This window comes from Argentina anserina, chromosome 7 (assembly GCF_933775445.1).
Source record: "Argentina anserina chromosome 7, drPotAnse1.1, whole genome shotgun sequence".
Lineage (NCBI taxonomy): Eukaryota > Viridiplantae > Streptophyta > Magnoliopsida > Rosales > Rosaceae > Argentina > Argentina anserina.
The window spans coordinates 21,058,894-21,081,429 of record NC_065878.1 but is presented as its reverse complement, the minus strand read 5'-3'; the positions used below and the strand labels follow the sequence as shown (position 1 = coordinate 21,081,429).

Genomic DNA, 22,536 nt, shown 5'->3' with positions numbered 1-22,536 from the left:
ATGATACAAGGAAATTGTTGGTAATGGTCATCCAAATTGACCTATTTCCTAGTCTGAGAACAATGAATGAAACTATGCCAAAGTGTTCTACGCTTTCCCGGCTTATGCACTAGTCTGCTTTGTCCTTCCCTCATGGACCTCCATGCAACACGAGTACTTGTGTCTTGATCATTAGACGTGTTGGATGGATGAGTACTTGCGTCATTGGCCGTGTTGGATTGATGAGTACGTGTGTTTTGATGAGCATTGTGTGTTTCTGATTGTCTCAACTCCCCGGCATTATGCATAGTCGTTGGTGCGGGTTGTGATGGCCTCGAGGTTGCTACTTGATGTCTCAGATGGTCCTTGCGTGAGTTGCGTCCCATAAGCCTGAGGGCATGATCTCTCACAAATCTTTCATACAAGAAACTTGCTCCTCCGAACTGTGGTAGAACTAGCCATGCCATAAACACAAGCTTCACTTCATACCAAAATGGTATCCATTGTAAAAGGGGTTCGAAAATCATCTCCAGTGGAGATAGTAAAGCGTACATGATCCAATAAGCAAGCCATTGCTCAACTTCTTGTTTCGATGAGCTGCCGCGCTCCATGGCCATTATTGATGCGTATAAGGGGTAAGCCAACGTCAAACCAGGCCAAGCAAGAGAGTGCAGTTTGGTAAGCAAGAACCATGCTTTTCCCATTGTTCTTTGTCTCTGAATTTTGTGAAATTCTTATCGGTTGCACAAACTAAAGGTAATTAGGGATTTATACACTAAAAGTAATTCACTGATGTCCTATTTTTAACCTTATATAGATCTAAACTTATTAGGAGAGTAGCAAAAGATGAACTTACCCATTACAAATACGAATCCTAGAGACCCTAGAACAAACTACTTTTAACCTAGTAAAATAAGGAAACAAAAATTTTCATATTCAATTTGATTGAAGTTTGTCTGATTAAGTAGACGCGTATGGTGGAGATTGTGCGTAGTATCTTGCTTTCGGGGACCGAAATTGCCAATATGTATGAATCCATAGTCCATACGCAGATGATAAAGCTATTGCATCTATTGCACGCCAGAAGCCAGGAAACAAAAATCCAAAACGTCTCCAAACCCCATTTGGTGACTAGAATGTCAAAGACTATAAAACAGTATCTTGTACTAGTTTATGATCGAAGATTGTGATATCAGTTGGTCGGTAGGGTTTGATTACTTGTTTGCCTTACGGTTCTTATGCAGATCGATCATGAAGCATAAGATATGATAGTTACAGATTTCTTCTATGTATCCCTCTGCAGTCTGCAACAATGCAACCTCGTGCTTAACAAACAACACTCATCATCAACTGCCTAATAAAAGGCAACTAGAAATGTAAGGTTAGTCAGAGAGGGCAATCTGCATCTGAAGAACTTACTAACGCCAAACTGTTTCTTTTTACTGGGTACCTATCTCATTTTTGCTTACTTGATTATTCTTTCAAGACATATTTTCATATCAATCCCATGATAATTACTTTTCACTCTCAACTATCACATTTCATCTAACAAGAGACCCCAGGCCTAACAATAACATTCCATCAATCAATATACAGAAAGCTTAACTTTCTTGGCTCCCTATCAAGCACAGAACAATATATAAAACTTGTTTTAGACATTACTTTCGCTTGAACAGAGAGTAACACAGATCATGACTCACGTCATCAAGTAACTTGATAGCTTACCTGGTCATGGAGTGGTAGCACAGCTAAACCGAGCACTTCTGTAGAGTGATAGAGCTGTTCAGATGTTCTCGTAATAATGAAAGTTGGCTCCCAATCAATAGAATGAATACCATCCTAGGTAGGATTGAGTTCTCTAAGCTTATATTAGAGGAGAAGCACATGCTCTCTCTGCACAAGCCCTTCGGAGTGCGACTAAAAAATTCAAGACCATAGCAGCTGTTGTGGATGCCAAGGACTTGCAAGGTCTTAGACAATACTGGTACACTCCTATTCCTCCAGAATACAAGGATTTGGCTGCACATCTGGTTACAAGATATGCAGGTGAGGCAGCTAGTCCAGTTGCACGAGGGTCTCATTCTCGGAACTTGTTGAATCGAAGCTACCATTATCATGAATATCAAGGCAAAACTGAGAATGCCAACGACTTCTGATTGTGTGATACGAGCTGCAGAGAACACCAGCTGGTGGGCAGCGAGAACAGCGTTCTACGAAATGATGAGAAATGGGAAAGTGCAGTGCCTTCCTTTGAGTAGCTTGGTGTTTTATGGGGCGTTACGTATGCGGTTGTTTTGGTGCAAGCAGATTCTCTTACTGCAGCTCCTTCAGTTGCCCGTCTGGGTCGCGGCATCAAAAGTTTAAGCCATGCAGCTCAGGTTGTCAAGGATACACATGAAAGTTTGGGATATCGTCCTGCGAGAGTAGTTGATCCAGAGGAAAAGTATTTTTCACTTCTATAATTCGATCTATACGTGATATCCTATATATAATAAAATGCACACTTTAATCAACAACTTTTTCTAAATTCCTCCGTGATTCACGCCAACACTCCCCCTTAAGTTGGTGCATACATATCAATCATGCCCAACTTGCTAAGTGAATCATAAAAGGCCCTTTTAGACACTCCTTTTGTGAACATATCGGCAAGTTGCTCTTCTGTATGAACAAAAGGAAAACTGATGATTTTTGCGTCTAGTTTCTCATTTATAAAGTGACGATCAACTTCCACATGTTTTGTACGATCATGTTGCACATGATTCTGGGAAATATCAATAGCTGTCTTGTTGTCACAGTACAGCTGCATAGTACACTTAGACTTAATACCCAAATCTTGTAGCAAATTTCTAAGCCATAATAATTCACACACTCCCTGAGCCATACCTCTGTATTCTGCTTCAGCACTAGATCGAGCTACCATTTTTTGTTTCTTACTCTTCCATGTAACAAGATTACCCCCAACAAAGGTAAAGTATCCTGATGTAGATCTCCGATCCGTTATATTTCCGGCCCAGTCTGCATCTATGAAGCCACAAACCTCAAGAATATTATTGTGATTAGAGAACATTACTCCTCTCCCTGGAGCTGACTTTAAGTACCTCAAAATCCTTACAATAGCATCCATGTGGTCCACACTGGGATTATGCATGAACTGACTCACTACACTTACTGCATACGCAACATCTGGTCTGGAATGTGATAAATAAATCAGACGTTCAATTAACCTCTAATAACGAGGTTTGTCAGTAGGCACTTGATCTGGATATTCTGCTAACCGATGGTTCTGCTCAATAGGAGTATCAATGGGAGTGCAATCCAGCATACATGTTTCTGTTAGTAGATCAAAGATGTACTTTCTCTGACACAAATAGATACCATCACTTCCCCGGGCTACCTCAATACCCAAGAAGTACTTGAGTGTACCTAGGTCTTTCATCTCAAACTCTATGGCTAGCTGTTTCTGTAATCTATCCACTTCAACAGTATCGTTCCCAGTAACTACCATATCATCAACATATATAATTAGGGCTGTTACCTTTCCTTGTTGATGTTTGAGAAACAATGTATGGTCTGAATTACTCTGTTTGTAGCCAATTCTCCTCATGAATTGTGAGAATCTTTCAAACCAAGCACGAGGTGACTGTTTAAGACCATACAAAGATTTTCTCAATCTGCATACAAAGTTGCTTGGAAAAGCGGCCGCATACCCCGGCGGAAGATCCGTGTACACTTCTTCTGTAAGTTCTCCATGAAGGAATGCATTCTTAACATCAAATTGTTTAAGTGGCCAGTTTAAGCTAGCAGCACAGGAGAGTAATACCCGAATAGTGTTTATTTTTACAACAGGCGCAAATGTCTCATCATAGTCTATGCCATATGTCTGGGTGAACCCTTTTGCTACTAGGCGTGCTTTATACCGGCTCACTGATCCATCTGGATTATGCTTCACTGTAAACACCCAACAACATCCCACAGTCTTCTTGCCAAGTGGTGGAGATACAAGCTCCCAAGTATTGTTCTTTTGTAATGCTTCCATCTCTTCCTCCATTGCTTTCTTCCATTTTGAGTCTCTCAATGCATCATGCACTTTGTTAGGTACTGATACAGTAGATATTTGATTCACAAATAATTCATATGACTTAGACAATCTTTTAGTAGACATAAAATTTGCCACATGATACTTAGTTTTAGCCTGAAGGGTAGGTTCATATTTCTTTGTTAGTTGACCCAGAGTAGACCTATTTGGCAAGACATATTGTCTACTATTATCCTCACTAGTATTAGTCCTAATAGAATGACTAACCTCAGATGAGTGATCTTCCGTACCGGGAGAGAATTGGTCAGGTGCAGAAACAGTAGTACGGGAGACATGAAGGGCAGTTGTGTTATCATCTTCTGGTACTTGAATCTCTGGAGTGACTATACCAGCATCACCTGGTGGTGCCTGTATAGCGGATACATTGGTGATCTCAATTGATCCTGTCACCATATCTTCTGGCTTACTTGTCTCCCCCTCTCCATGATACACCTCTTCAAAATATGAATTCTCCTCCTGAAGAGTTGTATCGGAAGAGGGAAAATAACTCATGTACTCAAAGAAAGTAACATCCATAGTGACATAGTAATTCCCGGTAGGCGGGTGATAGCACCGGTACCCTTTTTGATGTCCGCCATACCCAATAAACACACATTTAATGGCCCGGACATCCAACTTAGATCTCTGGTGTTTTGGAAGATGGACAAAAGCAACACAACCGAAAACACGGGCAGGAAGATTATGAAAATAGGGTAAGGAGACATGAGATGCAAGCACCTCATATGGAACTTTTCCCTCAAAGACACGAGAGGGAAGACGATTAATGAGGTGGGTGGAAGTGATGACAGCATAACCCCAAAGCTATTTTGGCATATGGGCACTAAAAAGAATACACCGAGCCATGTCAAGTAAATGACGATTTTTCCTTTCAGAAACTCCATTCTGCTCAGGTGTATAAGAACACGTTGTTTGATGAACAATTCCGTGTGTGTTAAGGAACTCCTGAAAGACATGATTCACATATTCCCCCCCCCCATTATCAGAACGAAGAACTCTAACAGTGGCATTATATTGTGTTTGGACAGTGGTATAGAAGGCTTGAAAAGCGGGAAAAACCTCATCTTTAGTTTTGAGGAGAACAATCCGTGAAAGATGGGTGCAATCATCAATAAATGACACATAATACCGCATCCCTGACACAGTAGACTCTTTGGAGGGTCCCCAAATATTAGAATTAATTAATTCGAAAGGAAGAGTATGTTTTTTAGAAGTACTATGTGAATAAGTAGATTGATGACTCTTGCCCAAAACACATGTTTCACAATGTAAAAGTGACTCATCCACACTAATGAACAAAAGATGGCATATATTTTTTCATAACACTAAAAGATGGATGCCCTAAGCGACGATGCTATAACCAAATTTCACTTAACTTGTCAGAAGTGGAGATGAGAGCGGTTCGAGACTGTGCCCCTGGTTTCTCCCCCGCATATGTCTGATCCAGATGAAACCACCGGCCCTTCAGATACCCCCGACCAATTAACTCTCCGGTGAGAAGATCCTGAAATATCACATACATAGGAAAAAAAGTTACAGAGCACTTAGCGTCAGCGTTTAATTGGGGAACATATATCAAATGATGAGATAAAGCAGGAACATAGAGCACATTGTGAAACTCTATGGTGGGAGTAATACGAATTGACCCTTTTCCTAATACGGGAAATGCCTCACCATTAGCATTAGTAACATAGGGTACTGGTGGAGGAGACAAGACGGAAAAATAAGATTTGTCATAAGTCATATGATCAGACGCACCCGAATTAATAATCCATGTATCAAAACCAACAAAGTTAGAGATATTTGAAGCCATACCAATTTTGACAGATACTTCAAATTTCAGAACTTCAGTTGCGCCTTTAGAACCCATTGAGAAGGAATTCGAAAAAATCAGGAATTATACAGCGAAAGTACTAAAAAACTGATTTAAACCTGTCTTGGGTGCACGTGCACTGTCGGTGCACCTACACTGACAATCAAGAATACCAATTCTGGGCCGGGTCGGGTCAGATATGAGCCGGGTCAGATTTCCAGATATGGGCCGGGTCAGATTCCCAGATATGGGTCAAGGCAGATTTGGGCCGGGCCGGTTGGGTGGATGCTGGGCCAGGCGGGTCGATGCTGTGCGTGTCGGATCCGAATCCGGAAATCGGCAGCGCTGATTCACTGGCGAATGCAGCGGCTTAATGCGGCGGCGCTGGTGGAGAGGAGGAGGGCTCGACGCAGCGACTCTGGTGGTGGAGATGACGCGACTCTGGTTGTGGAGATGGCGCCGGTGGAACACTGGCAGCGGTGGAAACAGAAGGCGAGCTCGGGTGGATGTGACCGGCGTGAGGAGGAGCAGCCCGCGAGGAGATTGAGGCGGCGAGGAGATCGGAGCAGTCCCGCGAGGAGGAGCACGTCGGGAGGTCGGGTGAGCAGTCTCGCGAGGAGGAGCACGGCGAGGAAGGCCGGGAAGACCTCGAGGAGGAGCCGGGACAAGTCGGAGATACCGACTGAATATGCTTGCAGCGAACCGGGTTGCTGACATCGCCGAACCGCAAGGCCTGTGGCTTGCTGACGTCGCCGACGAGCTCCAGGGAGGGTGGCAGCAAGCTTGGCTTCCTCTAGTTCACCCACCGGAAAAACAAACTGCAGAAAACGAACCCAGAAAAACAGAGCACTGCTCTGATACCAAGAGGAAAAGTATATTTCACTTCTATAATTCGATCTATACATGATATCCTATATATAATAAAATGCATACACTTTAATCAACAACTTTCCCTAAATTCCTCGGTGATTCACGCCAACAGATCCCCTATACATGCAGATGCGCTCATGTTCACCCTAGTGGTCAACTAGCACAACAGGGTGCTTTTCAGTTTCCAGAAGTTTTGGGATGCCTAAGACTATGAGCAAAAATTTTCAAAGGAATTTTGCTGCAGATTGTTTCCTCTTTTTAGCCAAATTACTGTACTCTTGTACCATTTTAACAACTTCCCTAAAAAGCACAGTTGGTTGTATTAGCACGACGGCCACGACCAGTAGCAAGCATAGGTGCAATTCAAGTACTACAAGCACCAAACAATGAAGATACAATCTCGCTCTCCAGATCAATCTGCAAACAATCGATAAACCTGTAACTATGCTCGTCTGTTAAATCTACAGTTACACCACCAAGGCATAGATGGCACTCGCACTTGTCCTGGCAAGTGATTAAGTACTAAGATCACTGGAAATTAAGTCTATGAAAACTCATAACTGAATGCACAAACACTTCCCTGGAATAAGCATCTTTCAATGTTAATAATCATCCACACTGACTTTAAGACTACAAATCTAGCACAGAATTTTGTAGGAAATCATCTCAAATACAGCATTTGCATATCAGCCTTCTTTCTTCTCCTCCACACATAAACTAAACGCTTGTGCACTACAAATTCGAGGAGAATCAAGTTGGGATCAGCAATGCAATGATAGTTCAAGTTCTTTTCTCTAGTATCCAAAACTATGGATACGGCCATAATCAAACATTAATAGCCTTTGCACTATGTGGCCCATTTAGTGACTTCAGTCCATCATGTGACATAAACGGCTTTCTCAAAATGCGGCCACCAGGAGGTGTACTTTATCATTAGTATGGTCTGTAACGCATCGGCCGTCTGAACCTCGGAACCCTCCTGCACACACGAAAATCAAATAAATGCTTGGCCAGAAAGGAGTGGATGCAATGTTTATTCATATATCAGAGCAGGCATGTCAAAGAAAAAGAATTGTAAAGTGGCCAGTGATGCAATTGCGCACGCGCGCACACACACACACAGACAAAAACTATACTTTGTCTACACAGGTTGCCTAATTGCAGTCATTCTCAAAGAACCAGTAAATCATTATAGGAAAGGTGTCATCGTCATTACTTCTAATTGGGAAATTCCAGCAGAAGCTTGAAGTATGCCATGTATAATATAGCTTATATACTAACACTAATAGTGTAAACTTGGGATATGGTGGGCAATAATCAGTAATAATATCATTATAAGATTAATGTGAATCCAGCACATGCTTGGTACTACATGTCATAAACGTGTTGCACCTACCATTATCTACACTCAAGAATCTTAATCTACACTACAGTACACAAAGTGGTTCAAAGCACTTTGATGGAAGCCTATTATATTATTTTCAAATTGCCATGCCTTTCGGAGTCTTGGTTGCTTCCTTAAAGCATCAAAGTAGAAAAAAAATTAGAGCTTACCCATAACCATACGAGGGGTAGAAAGGTGCAGCAGCCATGAAGGGCCTCCTAGATCGGAAAAAAGGGTTAGGACGTCTTCCTCGATACTGTTTCAGTCCAGGAACATTTGTCCGTTTAGCAGAGACCTGTGAACAATATCACAGTCAATCACCCTAAAATATAATTGGGACAGAAAGAATTCTTTATATAAAGTGTGTGCGCGCGTTTGTGTGTGTGTGTAGGGTGGGTGATTATTTGTGTATAGATAAACCAAGTACCTTCAATTGTCGGCCATGCAATTCTGATTCATTTAGTATGAGGGCATTCTGCACAGCATCAACTTCAACAAACTCAACATAAGCAAATCCTTTTGGTTGACCAAACTTGTCAGTCAAAATCGTAACTCTATTCACAGTTCCACAAGACTGAAAATGCTGTTGAACTTCCTCAGGGGTGCACGCATAGTCAACCTAAAGTTAAAACAAAAGAGCAATTATTAAGTCCTCACTCTGATCTCAATGCTATGACAGGGCCATTGCAAAAGGCAAGATATAGTACACTCCAACATGAATGCTGGAGCTAACACAAGTGAACTTAATCTTACATTGCCAACATAAATGGATCGAGCATCCACCTCCTCCTTCTCTGCTTGACTTGCAGAACCACCATTGGGATCTTCATTCACAATCAAAACAGAGAATTATAGTTAGGTAATATTATAGGATATTTTACTCCAAACATCTAACCATAAAAATAACAAAAGCCTAGAACCAAATAAGGGAGATCGTACAGATACATGTTGAAGCACCAAACACAAACTACCGCAGGAAACATATTGAAGCCTATAAGTACCAACGATAAAGCACAGAGCACCAAACAACCAACCATAACTGAAACGAAAGAACAAGAACTCCGACCGAATTCATTCAAGACAACACACCTCTGAAAACGCAATTACACAAATCAATATCCAGTTACTTATACAACAACTGAAAACTACTCATCGTAAATTGGAGCCAACTCAAATTTCAGGTTCTTTCTCTAGCTTGATTAGACAAGTTTCCACCACACAATACCACAATCAAAACCGAAAACTCAAACCTGACCATATTAAGCTCAAACCTACCTAAACACATAATGCAGCAAAACCCTAGCTCATCACACAAAATCATACATAGACCTAACCCTAACTCAATCAATCCTCCACACAAATCAAACAAGCAATACAAACCTTGAACAGCTCCCATCTCCTTCTCAACCTTAGCCTGCATATCGCGGAGCGCGCCGGCCTCCTCCTCAATCTCCTTCAGCCTCTTCTTCATGTCCTCCAGCTCCTAATCCACAGCCAAAAACCGACGCCGAATCAGCACAAAGAAGCTTCGCAAATCCAATATTCAAAAGAAACCGAGACTAGATTAGGTCAAAGATTGCGACGGCCTTTACCTTGGAGTTGGGGTCGTCGGTGTAGTCCAGGTCGTCGTCGGCGCGGGCCGACATGTCGACGTCCTCGCCGTCGTCGTTGGGAATCTCGCCGCCGTAGACCTCGTGCTCCTGTAGGTCGTCCATTGCGGTGGCTCTCGATATGGCGGTGAATTTGGGATCGGGCGGTCTGGGGTTGAGAGAGAGAGAGAGGGGTTGGGGTTAGGGAAGAAGAAGGAGGCTTTGCTACTCGCTCGAATTTGAAATTTTCAGTAACGGCAGGGGTAATTTAGGGTTTTTCTTTATTTGCGTGTTTGTCCAAAACCTGTGGGCTTTTCCAGTTTGATTTGATAGGGGTCATGATGATAATTAATTATTATTATGGTTTTGATTAAGAATAAATGTTTACTGTTATGGTTAATAAATATTTACCGTTCGAATCTCTCCGACGCTGATTAAATTAGATGTAGATGTTATTGAGAGCTTATATTCATACCTCCTAAAATGGCACTTGGACCTCCATCTTTTTTTCAGATAGTTTTGACTTAGTCAATACATATGAAATTACCAAAAAAACATATAACAATAAAAATACAAGAAGGAAAATAATTCATTACTTGACTATTATAAAATATAAATGTAGATAATTATCCTTTATATTTATTGCTAGACAATCCAAAATAGGATATCAAATTGCATTAAATGATTTAATTGATTACCTTCTTTTTTTATAAACATTATTAGTCAAAAATTTAATATAGTTGATAAACATCAAATTGAATGTGGACGATTTAATGTGAGCCAAAAAAATAAAACTCGTTCATTAGAGGTTAAAATATTTCATATACGTTGATGTTACTATCAATGAATGAAAAATATAGTTTACAAATTTATTATGAATTTAGAAAACGAGTGGAAGAGTGATTGAATTAATTCGAGAAAATAATTTGTGTGATTATTATGTATTTTTCGAGTTGTATATAATAAATGAATTTGAAATAGAGTAGGAAATAAATTAATAGATTGTAGTATGATTTGCTATATCAAATTAGATAAGGGGCATTTTAGAATAACTTTGGAGGTCTAAATAGTATTTTAAGTATCTATAAAAGTAAAATGGAGGTCTACTGAGTAAGGAGATCTAAATACCGTTTTTGGAGGTATGAATAGAAGCTCCCGATGTTATTTGTGGCTAGAGAGGAGAAGAAACGATCTTGTGTCAAGTAACATAATATGATCTTGTTGGAGACCACGTACTGGAACTTTGTGTCGTAGGATAGTTCATAATGTTACATTCTGTAGCTTTGTTTTGGTTGTGTATGGTGGCAACAATGAGGTCCTTGAGGTGTTGGTTTGTCCAGGTCTTCATCTCTCAGAAGCTTATATTTACACATTACTGCAAAGCCAATATAATGTAGTGTGACAGATACATGAGCAGAGGCCACATGGTACGTTATGATGTGAACAAACTCGAAGCAAAACAAAACCTTTTGATCCCATCTTATTTCTATTTAGTCAAATCTGATATTCAGTGTACCTCGATCTCCAAAGCAAATCTGAGTATGGTTGGTTTAGTTCATCACGAGGCGGGAGCCAAGAACAAGATATTGAACTTAATTGCATTTAGTGAACGATCATTCAAGAACGGGCAGTGCTTGTCATACAATAAGACACTTTGTTATAGATAATCATGCAAGTAGCCAAGTAGGGGAAGGAGTTGGCTCACTATCATGAAGACAGGCAATATGATCTTTAAGCAAAACTATGCAGACCAGTTTGTGTCAACCGTTCTCAAACACGACCAACGTATACAAGTTGGCAACTTCGAGGGTTTTCAATTATGATGCTCATCTGATATACTCGAACAATATGTGAGTATCATTTCCGGGCCTCCATGACTCGAACAATATGTGAGTATATATAAACTAAAAAACTTCGTGTATAAAGTATAGCAGGAGAAACTACATCTAATTTCTATCATATTGATTGTAATTGAAGTAGTTTTTTTCTCCTAAAACAATTAATTGTAGTTGATTCAATACAGTTTATTGTCTTGTCACTCTTTGTGGATGATTTTTTTTGTATACATTTGAAATACAAACACTACTCGATCAACAAGAACACAATCTCTGTGAGTGGCCAAGGCATTGACATCAAAATGAAGGTGGGGCATTTCAATTTGATTGATGTTTTGCCACTAGAATCATCTCTCAGCATAAAGCAAAGGATTAGTTTAGCTACATGAATCATGAGTGAAACAGATGCTTTGCTTTAAGCCTTTAAAAAACAAAAGCCAAAATTTAATACATCTTTTGCAAAAAATGGCAACCGGGAACTAACCCATTTGAGGCAACAAATTAAAACATCATTATTGTAAACCATGTCTACTGCAGAACCCAAATTTTGCATCACCATCATGACCAAAATATCAAAACATCATGAAGAGTCAAGACAAATTGATAAAGTTGGCATATCAGTGTCCCAGATTGACTCTCATGAGCTTTCTCTTTTCTTCGCTGAAGGAATATATTCCATCATTTCAGCCTAATTATGCAAACACACAACTGACACAACTGACATAATAGGAGCAGAAATTATGCAATATTTTTCAGCTTTTGCAGGCTATAAATAGAGAGTTTAGAACGCAGTGTTTTACATCCTCCATTGTAGAAAGTGGTCAGTGAGTGCTGAGGGAGAGAGGCCTTACATGGGAACAAGAGTCTAGTTTGGTAGCCAAGGATGACTTGCCTGCTCTTCCAGGAGAGAGGCTTCCAGTTCTGTATTCATAGTTCAAATAAGCTCATGTTTGGCCAGGCAAGCATCCTGGCTAATTTGAAAGGCTCTTCTTTCTCATGCTAGGCCTTCTCTTCTTCTTTGATCCCCCAATCGTCACAGCAAAAATCGGGTAAGAGTTGTGTTCCTTTCATTTCACGAAGCATGGCTTTACTAGCTATTAGTTGTATTTTGATTCATAGTACATCGCAATTCTGGTCTTAATACTAATTGATTTACCACCGCCGGCGACATGCATGCAAGAGTTGGTTCAATTACATATAAAAGGTTTAGATACCATCATTGATTAGCCTTCTCATTCTCATTTGGTTGTTAGTACCGGTTAACATGGACCATTATGTGATCCTTATATTAATATGTAATCTCATAATTATAAATAATCAAAATATATAGTAACGGTTATTTTGTTAGTTTCACATAATCAATACGATAAAGTAGAAATAATAATATATTATAGAACAAATTGCGATAAGAGTGACTGAAATGTGTAACTATATTTTTAAGTGTCATTTTAATAATTAAACCGAAATTAGTTTAATTCATAATTTTAATTTTATGTGATAAGAAAACAGCTTAATAGATTTATATATTAGGTTGACAACACAAGCATGAGTGATGCACTTGAATCCGTTTTGTATGTAGCATATCCATGGTAAACAAGACTGATAAGTGCAATTATGAATAAAGTCTACGTAGAATGAGATAAGTCCATGCTTAACTTATTATAAGATAGTTTTTGTCTTGGAGAATACACAAGGCACTTGATCAATCAACTATTTCTTATCGCCGTCGATCAAACATCATTTGAGCGTTGTAACTTTAGGCTTTGTTTGGTTGTTGGAAGAGAACTCACTTCTCTTGTAATTTATCTCGTGAATGGAAGTTAGAATTACAGTCAAATTTCTCTTTTACTATTTGGTTAGTGCATAAAAGAAATTAAAAATAGTAATTGCATAACTAAATGCTATTATTCTAGTGGAGTTGAATAACCAATTTACAATTTTTTCTTCAAAGAAAAATCACTACTCATTTTTAAATGTGTCAATTCAATTGCATGCGAACACCGGTAATTTTCTTCACTAACCCAAATCGGCCCCAAAAGTAGCAACGGTTGGGGTTTTCTTCCCCCCACCTCTCTCTCTCTCTCTCTCTCTCTCTCTCTCTCTCTCTCTATATATATATATATATATATTTATTTATTTATTTTGTTTTGTTTTGGCAACTCACCTATAAATATATTTGGCGGGAGAGTTTCTGAAATGCCTGCACTCCCATTCTTTCTAATTCAAGATTCTCTCTTTCTCTCTCTCTCTCTCTCCTTCTTCATCGTCTTCTTCATTGCAACAAGTAGTAAACAAAGGACTCAAAGAAAAACCCATTTGATCAAAATCATGTGGGAAGTTCAATCCGATTGGTACTCTCCAACTCGCCTGAACAGCAGCCCCAATACCCAGTTCGATTTTCCGGTAAGATAATCACTTCCCTCCTTTTTCTCTATCAAGAATTGAACTTTTTTTATTCAATTGATATTATGTCAATCTTTGTGGAAAGTTTGAGTCTTTTTTTTTGGGATTTGTTGTTGTTAGGGTGATCGGTTTATACCAAATAGGAGTCTGATGGATCTTGATCAAGCACAGAGCTTATTGACGGACAGAACTGTACCGAATCGGAACTCCAATTTCAGTGTATGAACACTTTGCTTTCTTGTCAGTTTTGGTTATCTATGTTGTGACTTGTGAATTGTGATTGAAAGTTGTTGTGAGAGTCAAGATTAGGGTAATGTAGTTATCATAGTTTTAGATGAGCAAAGTAGTTGGTATTTGCTATAAGCAATTCTTGAATTCATTGAATGCTGAAAATGGTTGTCCTGGGTTTTGGGTTTTCTGGGGTTTTTGATGGGATTTTCTGGGTTGATTTCCTTTTGTGGCAGGAGGCGTATAGAAAGAAATTGCAGGAACTGGCTATGGATTCAGATGGGAACCCTTTTAAGATGTTGGTGTTTAGGGGAAGCCCAAAATCGAGTCGGAAACCGCTTCTTTGTGTTGATGAGATGCGCCGGAGTGATGAATTTGATAGCAATATTAGACCTACTCTGCTTCGAAGATTGCCCAAGGTATTGAAAATCTCAAGTATCAGTCTTGAACCTTGACTTGAATTATCTGTTGTTTACTGTCTAGGGGTTCACACTCAATATATGAACTTTAAAGGGATGTAGATTACTGAAATTGACAGAAAGTTTGATTTTATACTGCTAGTGGTGTCACTCGTGTGTGCTTTATGCATAGTTATAGTGTATTATGAAAGTTTTTTATGAGCTTATGACTTTACAATGGGAAAAGGATAACTGAAAGAAGCTGTAGGTTGAGACAGTTTGTGTTCTTACTGCATAATTTCAGATCCTATTTTTTGGACGTGAAGTGAATTTATGGTGCAGAATACAATATTCATATGACCCCTTAATTTAAGTTTACATGAGTATTGATCCAAGTTCATGCTGCTTTAGGGAGAAAGTAGAGTTCTGGATGCACCAAACATGAGAAATGATTTTTACATGAACAATATGGACTGGGGAAAGAACAATGTTCTTGCAGTCGCTCTTGGCCTCGATTTATACCTCTGGAACTCAAAAACAGCAAATGTACGTAAGCTGTTTCATGTCGATGAGAATGATTACCCCACAAGTATAGCCTGGTCTCAAGATGCCAAATATTTGGCAGTTGGATTTAAGAGCTCGAAAATCCAACTCTGGGATGCTGAAGCTTCCAAGCTGGTATGCTATTTAACTAGTTTACTCATTACTTTTCCAGACTTTTGGTGAATGAAGTTGAAACTATTGTTCATCGATATGTGAAACACAGGTCAGAAGCCTAAAAGGTCATAGTAGAAGGGTTGGAGCTATTACATGGAATGGTCACACATTAACATCAGGGAGTCGAGATTGGTCCATTATTAACCATGATGGTATTTTGTAACTATTACTAAAACTGAAGCTATGTTATCATGATTCTAAATCATTGGTTGAAGGAATGATTCACTTCTTTTTCTTTTCTTCTTTTTGCTCTTGTTGACAGTCAGAGCAAGAAACAATGTTACTTGTCATATACGTGCACACTCTCAAGAAGTCTGTGGCTTAAAATGGTCGGAAACAGGCAACCTATTGGCAAGCGGTGGCAATGAAAACCTCCTGTACATTTGGGAATCCTCAAAAATGAACTCATCGAAATACTTGTATTGCTTCAAAGATCATTGTGCTGCAGTCAAGGCACTTGCCTGGTGTCCTTATCAGTTTGGTGTACTTGCCTCCGGAGGAGGCACAGAAGATGGGTGTATTAAGTTATGGAATACACAAATGGGGACCTGTATCAACACCATTGATACCCACTCCCAGGCAAGTTGGAAAGTAGTCCCCAACTTATAAGCTTTTAATGGTTCTATGAAATTCTAATCTGTTACAAACTATCCAGGTCTGCGGATTGGAGTGGAACAGGCATCATAAAGAGATACTGAGTGGCCATGGTTATAGTCCGAGCGAGCTCATCAAGAATCAGCTATGTGTCTGGAGATATCCTTCCATGGAGAAAGTGGGGAACTTAAAGCGCCACGACACAAGAGTCCTTCAGCTTTCTCAGGTTTGGCATCCCATAGGACTATCTTAAACCTTAAAGGTCTTGTGGTTTTTAGTCTTGTAGATAAGAATTCATGGCCTCTGACTTTGCTCCTTGTATTGATTTTATTGCAGAGCCCTGATGGGTTAACTGTGGTATCAGCTGTTGCAGACGGGACTCTTCATTTTTGGGATATCTTTGAACCCCCATGTGCTGACAATTTAAGGCTCTCAGCTCTGGACAGTTTTTTGTCTAATAAGACTTCTCCAATAAGATGATCATGATGGTGCAAAGCTAATACCTCTTGAGTTGTATAGGTGATCATGATTGTGTAAAGCCAATACCTCTTGTGAAGATTACATCAGAAGGATTACATGTACATGTGCACATGAGCAATTTTATGCTGTAGAATACAGAAAAGGAAATGAGAATAGCACAAGCTCAAGAAAAGGAAATGAGTATAGCACAAGCTCTTATTAGTAAATACCGCCGAACTAAAACTCTATCAGTCTCAGCAAACACAGAAGGCAACCGACCCAAAAATTGTTTTCAGTTCGTTCTCATGGAACTGAATTCATTCAGCCTCCGAGTCATCACTCTTGTTGTCTACATAAATTTCTTCAACTTCGCCATCTGATGATTTCTCCGCTTCTTCTCTTTTCCTTCTTTCTTCTTCTTCCTCTCTTTCAATTGCTCGAGCTTTTGCACCCTCAAGTCTAGAACTGACTGCTTCCCATGAAACAAGTTTCTCCAAAAAGGTTGATATGTAATCAGCTCGCCGGTTCTGCAGGATAAACCAACGATTTACAGGTATTAGACAGAGTTCTATAAACTCCTTCTCATAAGAGGAAAACTGCATTTTTGATTATCAGGGTCTCACCTGGACATCGAGGTAGTAAGCGTGCTGTTGAAACAATGTCCACAACAATTTAGCAGTATGTCAGCAATGGTTTTTCCCATAAAACCCATATATTAACAATTTCAAACATGAATATACACAAAATACAAGTACCTCCCAGACATCGATGGTAAGGAGCGGCTGCATTGAGCAATAAGAAAAGTCATCAGATGGACTCACATGAAATCCCAATACTAATAAATCCATGAAAATTGAGTAGGGAAAATCATGCTACTCACAGAATAATCCCATATAAGTGGGTTGACTGCATTAGGACTCTTCACCACTACAAGCTTTTTGTCTTCATATAATGGATTAGGATTTACTGCATTTTCAACATCAAGTCTATTCGCTTTATCTGAAGTAAACAGAACAACAGGAAACGTTAATGTATGCCAAATGCAGGGTCTAACAGAATTTTCAGTCATAAAGGCAAAGGAAAAGACATGCCAATGAGAAGGTAAACCCACATGCAAGCCAAGCCCATCCAGAACCAAACTGTGTAGTCGCAGCCAACCTTATATCATCGATCAATTTCTCAAAAGAACCAAAATCTCTATTAATTAGTTCTAGAAGTTCCCCCAATGGCCTTCCTCCGCCACCTGGTTTCATGGACTCCCAGAAGAAGTCATGGTTCCAGATCTGCATCAAGGTGAATAGGTAGTTAACTTCGGAAACAACTCTAATGCAGTAGTAGGATTCAACCAACACAACTTTAACACTCAAGGAGTTCAAACTTATATCAACATAATCATCTCAATGATAGCATACCTGTGCTGCATTGTTGAAAGGTGGAAGCAAATCTCCCTTGTTGTGTGTAGCAAGTATAACATCTTCCAACGACAATTCATCGAGTTCAGTTCCTTCAATCTGCTTATTTAGGTTATCCACATAACCCCTATGGTGCTTCCCCCAGTGATACTCCAGAGTCTCCTTGCTCATATACGGCTCTAGCGCATCCTACTCAAATTTACACACCAAACCAAACTGTCACAATTGTGAAAACACAACATATTTGGCCCAACACCATCATGCAACCCGACCTGGCTCACATATAACAATGCCATAGTCAGCTAAACAGCCTTAACTTGCTAACATTATCATTCTCCTCAATAACCAATACTAATAAGTGAAGGGCCATTAAAGATTGAAACTTGATTGAAATGTCTACTTATAATAACCCAGAGTTATTGTTTTGCTCAAACTCAGCTTATATCAGAAACATCAAATCTTACCAGAGGATATGGAGGAGGCTTCAGCTCAAATTTGGCACAGATACCACTAAGACCAGTTTTCCTTTTGCATTGTCTCTGAAAATCTCAAAACAAACCAAAAAATTCCATAAACCCAATTCAAAGTTCAACACTTTATAAAACACTAAAGTAAACCCAGTGAGGATAACCTGCTTCTTAGCCCATTTTAAGGTTGGAGTTGATCCCACACTTCCACTGAACCCTGTAAGTTTGAGATTTAAAGCTTAAACCCTGAATCCTTTTGAAGAGAGAGAGAGAGAGAAACAAGGTGGGGGAATAGGAGAGGGTACTACTGACCTTTCCATGGTGGGCCCAGCAAGCAAGTTAGCGAAGTGGTCGCCGTGAAAGGCGGTGTTGTTGCTGTTCCTACTAGTACGGCTAACATGTCGGAAAAATTTAAAAGCTTCGGATAAAAGAGCAGAGTGAAATGAAAATACAAAGTTTGAGGGTGTTTCGGGCCGGGTCGGGTCACTGATTGAAATACCCGAAAGAATGCAACGGTTCACCTTTATTACCCCCATTCACCATTTTACTATTTCTCTCAGTTTTTTTACTGTAACTGCAATTCTTGATCATTGGAAAACAGTCATGGCGGACATTGGACTAGACCAAACGTTACAATCCCCAAACGCTTCGTTTACGCCCGCAACTCCTCTCCAACTATCCGGATTTATCACCGGAGACACCATTCAAGTCACCGGCGACACTAGGAATGTGAAGTTCTCTGTTCAGTTCAATATACAGGAGAAACATACCCCTTACCGGAACAACAACCTCCTTAACTCTCTTGGCGGCGTCGGCACAGATGCATCTTACCCGGAAAATGAACAACATTCATGTCGAGATTCAAGTGTTTCGTCATATGTGACGCCACCAAATGATGTTCAAGAAGTAGTGGATCAGATGAGTCAGTTTCCTGAAGAGGGTGGGAATAGTACTGGACAAATTGTGACGAGGCTGAGAAGTGGGGTGATATCTCCGGTGAACTATTTTCCTCGAATATCGTTGTCGTCGTCCGGGTTAAGGCATTGTCGGAGGAAGAGATGTGGAGGCAATAATCAAAAGGATGAAGATGTGTTTGAGAGGGTGCTGAGAAGGCATAGGTCTCCCATAAGGCCATGCACTTCTTATGCTTTCTTTGTGATGGCAACTTGGGGATCCGTTAAGTCATGTTCATTTGGGGAAACAAGTAAGGAACTTGGTCGAATGTGGTGCCAACTCCCTCAAACAAAGAAAATGGTATGCAGTCGGTCTCTATTTCTCTCAACGATCAATCGAAAACTTGCAATTCTGTTTCTTGGACTTGTTTATTTTGAAACAAATTGGAAAACTAAAAAGATCTGTACTTTAATTCTGAAGTTTTTCAAGGAGATGGCTATGAAGGACAGTGCAAGGTTTAAGAAACAATGCGTGCAGTTGATGAAAAAGCCGAGACAGAAAACTACAAGAAGGTTGAAGATGTAGATCCCAAACAAGAAATATTTGCAAGAATGGCTTTTCCAGATAAATTAATATGGGTTCATTATTCTTGTTTCTAGTTTTTACATGTCATTACCTGGCTAACTGTAATATAATGCAAGTTTTAGTAGTAAGCTTTGTAATGTGTTATTACTTCTCATGTTTTTGTGGGAGATCCCAACTTAAGTTTAGTCAAGATAGAGATTCTCTATGTTATAGAATAATTGATAGTGCAGCACTGGATAAATGTCGTAATCATGAAAGCTATATGAAAGCACTGGATAAAGGATATGGAGGAGACTAGGTGAGAATCATTTTGCCTGCACTCAATTTCAATACAAGGAACAAATTCAATCAGATGAAAGTCTGAGATACAGATTTTAGGAATAGTTATTGGAAGAATCAAGAATATAAGCTATATTGAAGATCAAATTAACTAGACAATTGGATACAGTGGAATAGACAGATGACAAAATTGGGCCCTAAAACTATACATAAATACACACATTTGAATGATAAATATGAGCAATAGTATGAAAATATTGCTTAATACTCTACAGGGAGAAAGGTTTTGTATACACATCAAATGCTTGATTGGCAGTTAGCTGTGGTTCCTGCAGCAAATAACATTACAGGGACGTTAGAGATGCCAACTGAAATCAGCAAGACACACTCACAAGCTTAGATTCAATATATAGTCAAACCAGAGTTGAAGGCATTGAGAATTATACCTGTCTCAATTTTCCAAGACTCCCTCCTGTCAAAAGCATGGAGATAAGGGATGTCACAATACCACCTCCAGCACCACCATCGGTGTTACGGATGGTGGATCGCATTGCATTCAGCATGTTTCCATATGTAGTTGCATGGCCACGCTCTATGGCTTGGATGAAAGCATAAGTCATGGCACCAGTTGAAGTAATCCTTGATAGAGCCTGTGTTAAATGAAATTTATATTAGTAACCTTTGAACTGTTAATTCAACTATATTTGGCAGTGTTGCCTTTTCTAAGTGTTTGTACACCACTTACTGAGGTATCAGCAGAGGTCTGATCATCGTCGCAGCCACTGAATGAAATGGCCTCACCACCACTTGTTCCCTTCCAAATGCCTGATCGAGGACGATGGTCCTCCCATATGTACCTTCCATCTCTACATTAACACACAAGAATGCACCAATAAAATACATTGATTAAGCATATTGAAGTGTGCCACAAAGACAACCAAACTTAAGCAACAAAGTTACCTGTCCATTCTGCAGAGAAATGGCAAATCTAGAACAGTACCACTATGGCAAGCATCTACAATAGCATGAAGTTTAGCTCCAGCAGGAAGAGGCTGCACAATTGTTGCATTGATCTCATCATCCACAATCATCCCCTGAGACTCAAAATCCGAGGGACACAGAGTCTCGTCATATCCATCCACCTCGTCTCCAGTGTAGTTCCGCTGCTGTGATCCATGCCCCGAATAATGAAACACCAAAGAATCCCCTGCCTGACAACCTTGCACAAGCCAGAACAGCGCCATTCTCATGTTATGCTTGGTCGGCCGTCGAAAAGGATCAGCTTCTTCTTCTACAAGTAACACAGATAAGAGATCGCAACCAGAAGCTATATGCATCAAAAACTTAGGGAACAATTTCTAATGACATTCTTACACAATACACTAGTCCTATCGAAGTCAAAACCAGTTCAATTCACACACCATAGTTCAATTCACAAACAACATAAAAGATCAAAACTTTGACATAAAAAACAAATCTTTGATATGGAAAAAGGAAAAAGGAAAAATCAAGAAGTACCTGTGAGCATGAGAATTGAAGACTCAGGGAACTTGAACTTGTTGACCAGCAAGTACTTCATACACTTGGCGTCGTTAATGCACCCTTTGAGCTCGTGCCGCGACCGCTTGTACGACACGGCGCACACCACCGCCCTCTTCCTTCCGTGTGCCTGCGGCGGCGGACCCGGCGGCGCGTGGCTGTACGGCGACGGCGCGTGGGAGGGGGAGGAGGACGAGGATTGGCGCGGCGGAGGAGAAGTGAGGGATCGAGGGTTGGCGGCGACGCGGGTGACGGCGTCGCATAAGCCGCAGCGGATGATCTGAGCGCCGGGCGGCAGCTGTAGAGGTGTGTGGCAGCCGGAGCAGTCAACCAGCATTAACATGGTGGGATTGGATTGAAGATGGGAGTTTGAATATGAATAAGGGAAGAAGATTGAGAATTTGGAGAAGATGAATGAGTGAAATGGAATATGGGGGTGAAGAAGATGGAGGGTTTTAAAGGGAGTTTGCTTTGGAGTTGCAGAATGTGGAGTTGTTGGTGAAAGAGAGGAAGCTGACGAGGAAAGGGAGGCTGGAACTTTCACTTGCGTGTTTTTTGTTCGTCATGTTGGACCCAATAATTGACTAATTTGCCATTTGCCTAAACTCGAGTTGAATTATTGAACAAGTGATTAGGCTAAGATTCATATTAGCTTAGAGTGAAAAGATGCATCTTATGATTAGAATGATCATAAGTTAATCTTTTTCAATGAATTAATCTTTTTACAGTATCGGAACACCTACTTTTATAAAAATAAAATAAAATAATAATTAATGATGATTAAAGATTGGCGGAAATTCTAACAATGAAAAATATTCATAAAAGAATTTGAACTTATGTAATAGAATCACTTCAAAGTTCAAAGTAAGTGGATAGTAACATAGAACACCAAACAAGTTAACTTGCGTCAATTCTAAAGTACAGATTAATCGGAAAATCCTATAATTGTATAATTTGTGTAAGCTCAAAACTTTACATTATGTAATTGCTACGTTTTT

General features: G+C 39.9%; 5 protein-coding genes across 5 annotated transcripts; 1 reads left to right on the top strand and 4 right to left on the bottom strand.

Annotated features, from left to right (window-relative positions):
* Positions 1 to 41: 41 nt before the first annotated feature.
* On the bottom strand, positions 42 to 683 carry LOC126803790 (protein HVA22-like). Its single transcript, XM_050531528.1, has one exon. The coding sequence runs from the start codon at positions 681 to 683 to the stop codon at positions 42 to 44; it is 642 nt and encodes a 213-aa protein (XP_050387485.1).
* A 6,648-nt stretch (positions 684 to 7,331) lies between these two features.
* LOC126804016 (polyadenylate-binding protein 1) lies at positions 7,332 to 9,900 on the bottom strand. Its single transcript, XM_050531768.1, has 6 exons — positions 9,732 to 9,900; positions 9,520 to 9,622; positions 8,893 to 8,963; positions 8,567 to 8,758; positions 8,310 to 8,434; positions 7,332 to 7,734 (listed from the first exon to the last, which is right to left on the bottom strand). The coding sequence occupies exons 1-6, from the start codon at positions 9,852 to 9,854 to the stop codon at positions 7,689 to 7,691; spliced, it is 660 nt and encodes a 219-aa protein (XP_050387725.1). The 5' UTR covers positions 9,855 to 9,900; the 3' UTR covers positions 7,332 to 7,688.
* Positions 9,901 to 13,872: 3,972 nt separating this feature from the next.
* LOC126804017 (cell division cycle 20.4, cofactor of APC complex-like) lies at positions 13,873 to 16,383 on the top strand. The gene is made up of 8 exons (XM_050531769.1): positions 13,873 to 13,966; positions 14,087 to 14,185; positions 14,431 to 14,613; positions 15,004 to 15,270; positions 15,359 to 15,461; positions 15,572 to 15,888; positions 15,965 to 16,129; positions 16,240 to 16,383. Exons 1-8 carry the CDS (start codon positions 13,892 to 13,894, stop codon positions 16,381 to 16,383), a joined length of 1,353 nt encoding a protein of 450 aa, XP_050387726.1. The 5' UTR covers positions 13,873 to 13,891.
* LOC126804015 (superoxide dismutase [Fe], chloroplastic) lies at positions 15,928 to 18,801 on the bottom strand. Its single transcript, XM_050531767.1, has 9 exons — positions 18,554 to 18,801; positions 18,406 to 18,458; positions 18,239 to 18,313; positions 17,775 to 17,963; positions 17,474 to 17,645; positions 17,243 to 17,361; positions 17,118 to 17,144; positions 16,986 to 17,009; positions 15,928 to 16,889 (listed from the first exon to the last, which is right to left on the bottom strand). The coding sequence occupies exons 1-9, from the start codon at positions 18,639 to 18,641 to the stop codon at positions 16,680 to 16,682; spliced, it is 957 nt and encodes a 318-aa protein (XP_050387724.1). The 5' UTR covers positions 18,642 to 18,801; the 3' UTR covers positions 15,928 to 16,679.
* Positions 18,802 to 20,110: 1,309 nt separating this feature from the next.
* Positions 20,111 to 22,030, bottom strand: LOC126804014 (metacaspase-1-like). Its single transcript, XM_050531766.1, has 5 exons — positions 21,518 to 22,030; positions 20,960 to 21,290; positions 20,745 to 20,865; positions 20,446 to 20,649; positions 20,111 to 20,328 (listed from the first exon to the last, which is right to left on the bottom strand). The coding sequence occupies exons 1-5, from the start codon at positions 21,879 to 21,881 to the stop codon at positions 20,269 to 20,271; spliced, it is 1,080 nt and encodes a 359-aa protein (XP_050387723.1). The 5' UTR covers positions 21,882 to 22,030; the 3' UTR covers positions 20,111 to 20,268.
* Between the last annotated feature and the right edge of the window lie 506 nt (positions 22,031 to 22,536).

Bases quoted from the DNA above. Each gene is read 5' to 3' on its own strand.
- LOC126803790 (XM_050531528.1), bottom strand. From the start codon at position 683: ATGGGAAAAGCATGGTTCTTGCTTACCAAACTGCACTCTCTTGCTTGG.
- LOC126804016 (XM_050531768.1), bottom strand. From the start codon at position 9,854: ATGGACGACCTACAGGAGCACGAGGTCTACGGCGGCGAGATTCCCAAC. The intron at 8,964-9,519 runs GTTTGTATTGCT...TTGTGAATGAAG, and splicing joins GGAGATGGGAGCTGTTCAAG to ATCCCAATGGTGGTTCTGCA. The intron at 8,435-8,566 runs GTACTTGGTTTA...TATTGTTCACAG, and splicing joins TGCATGGCCGACAATTGAAG to GTCTCTGCTAAACGGACAAA.
- LOC126804017 (XM_050531769.1), top strand. From the start codon at position 13,892: ATGTGGGAAGTTCAATCCGATTGGTACTCTCCAACTCGCCTGAACAGC. The intron at 15,462-15,571 runs GTATTTTGTAAC...TCTTGTTGACAG, and splicing joins GTCCATTATTAACCATGATG to TCAGAGCAAGAAACAATGTT. The intron at 16,130-16,239 runs GTTTGGCATCCC...ATTTTATTGCAG, and splicing joins GAGTCCTTCAGCTTTCTCAG to AGCCCTGATGGGTTAACTGT.
- LOC126804015 (XM_050531767.1), bottom strand. From the start codon at position 18,641: ATGTTAGCCGTACTAGTAGGAACAGCAACAACACCGCCTTTCACGGCG. The intron at 17,964-18,238 runs GTAAGATTTGAT...AAATTTGAGTAG, and splicing joins AGCCTCCTCCATATCCTCTG to GATGCGCTAGAGCCGTATAT. The intron at 17,646-17,774 runs GTATGCTATCAT...ACCTTGATGCAG, and splicing joins CTTTCAACAATGCAGCACAG to ATCTGGAACCATGACTTCTT.
- LOC126804014 (XM_050531766.1), bottom strand. From the start codon at position 21,881: ATGTTAATGCTGGTTGACTGCTCCGGCTGCCACACACCTCTACAGCTG. The intron at 20,650-20,744 runs GTAAGTGGTGTA...CATTTAACACAG, and splicing joins AGACCTCTGCTGATACCTCA to GCTCTATCAAGGATTACTTC. The intron at 20,329-20,445 runs GTATAATTCTCA...TATTTGCTGCAG, and splicing joins GTCTTGGAAAATTGAGACAG to GAACCACAGCTAACTGCCAA.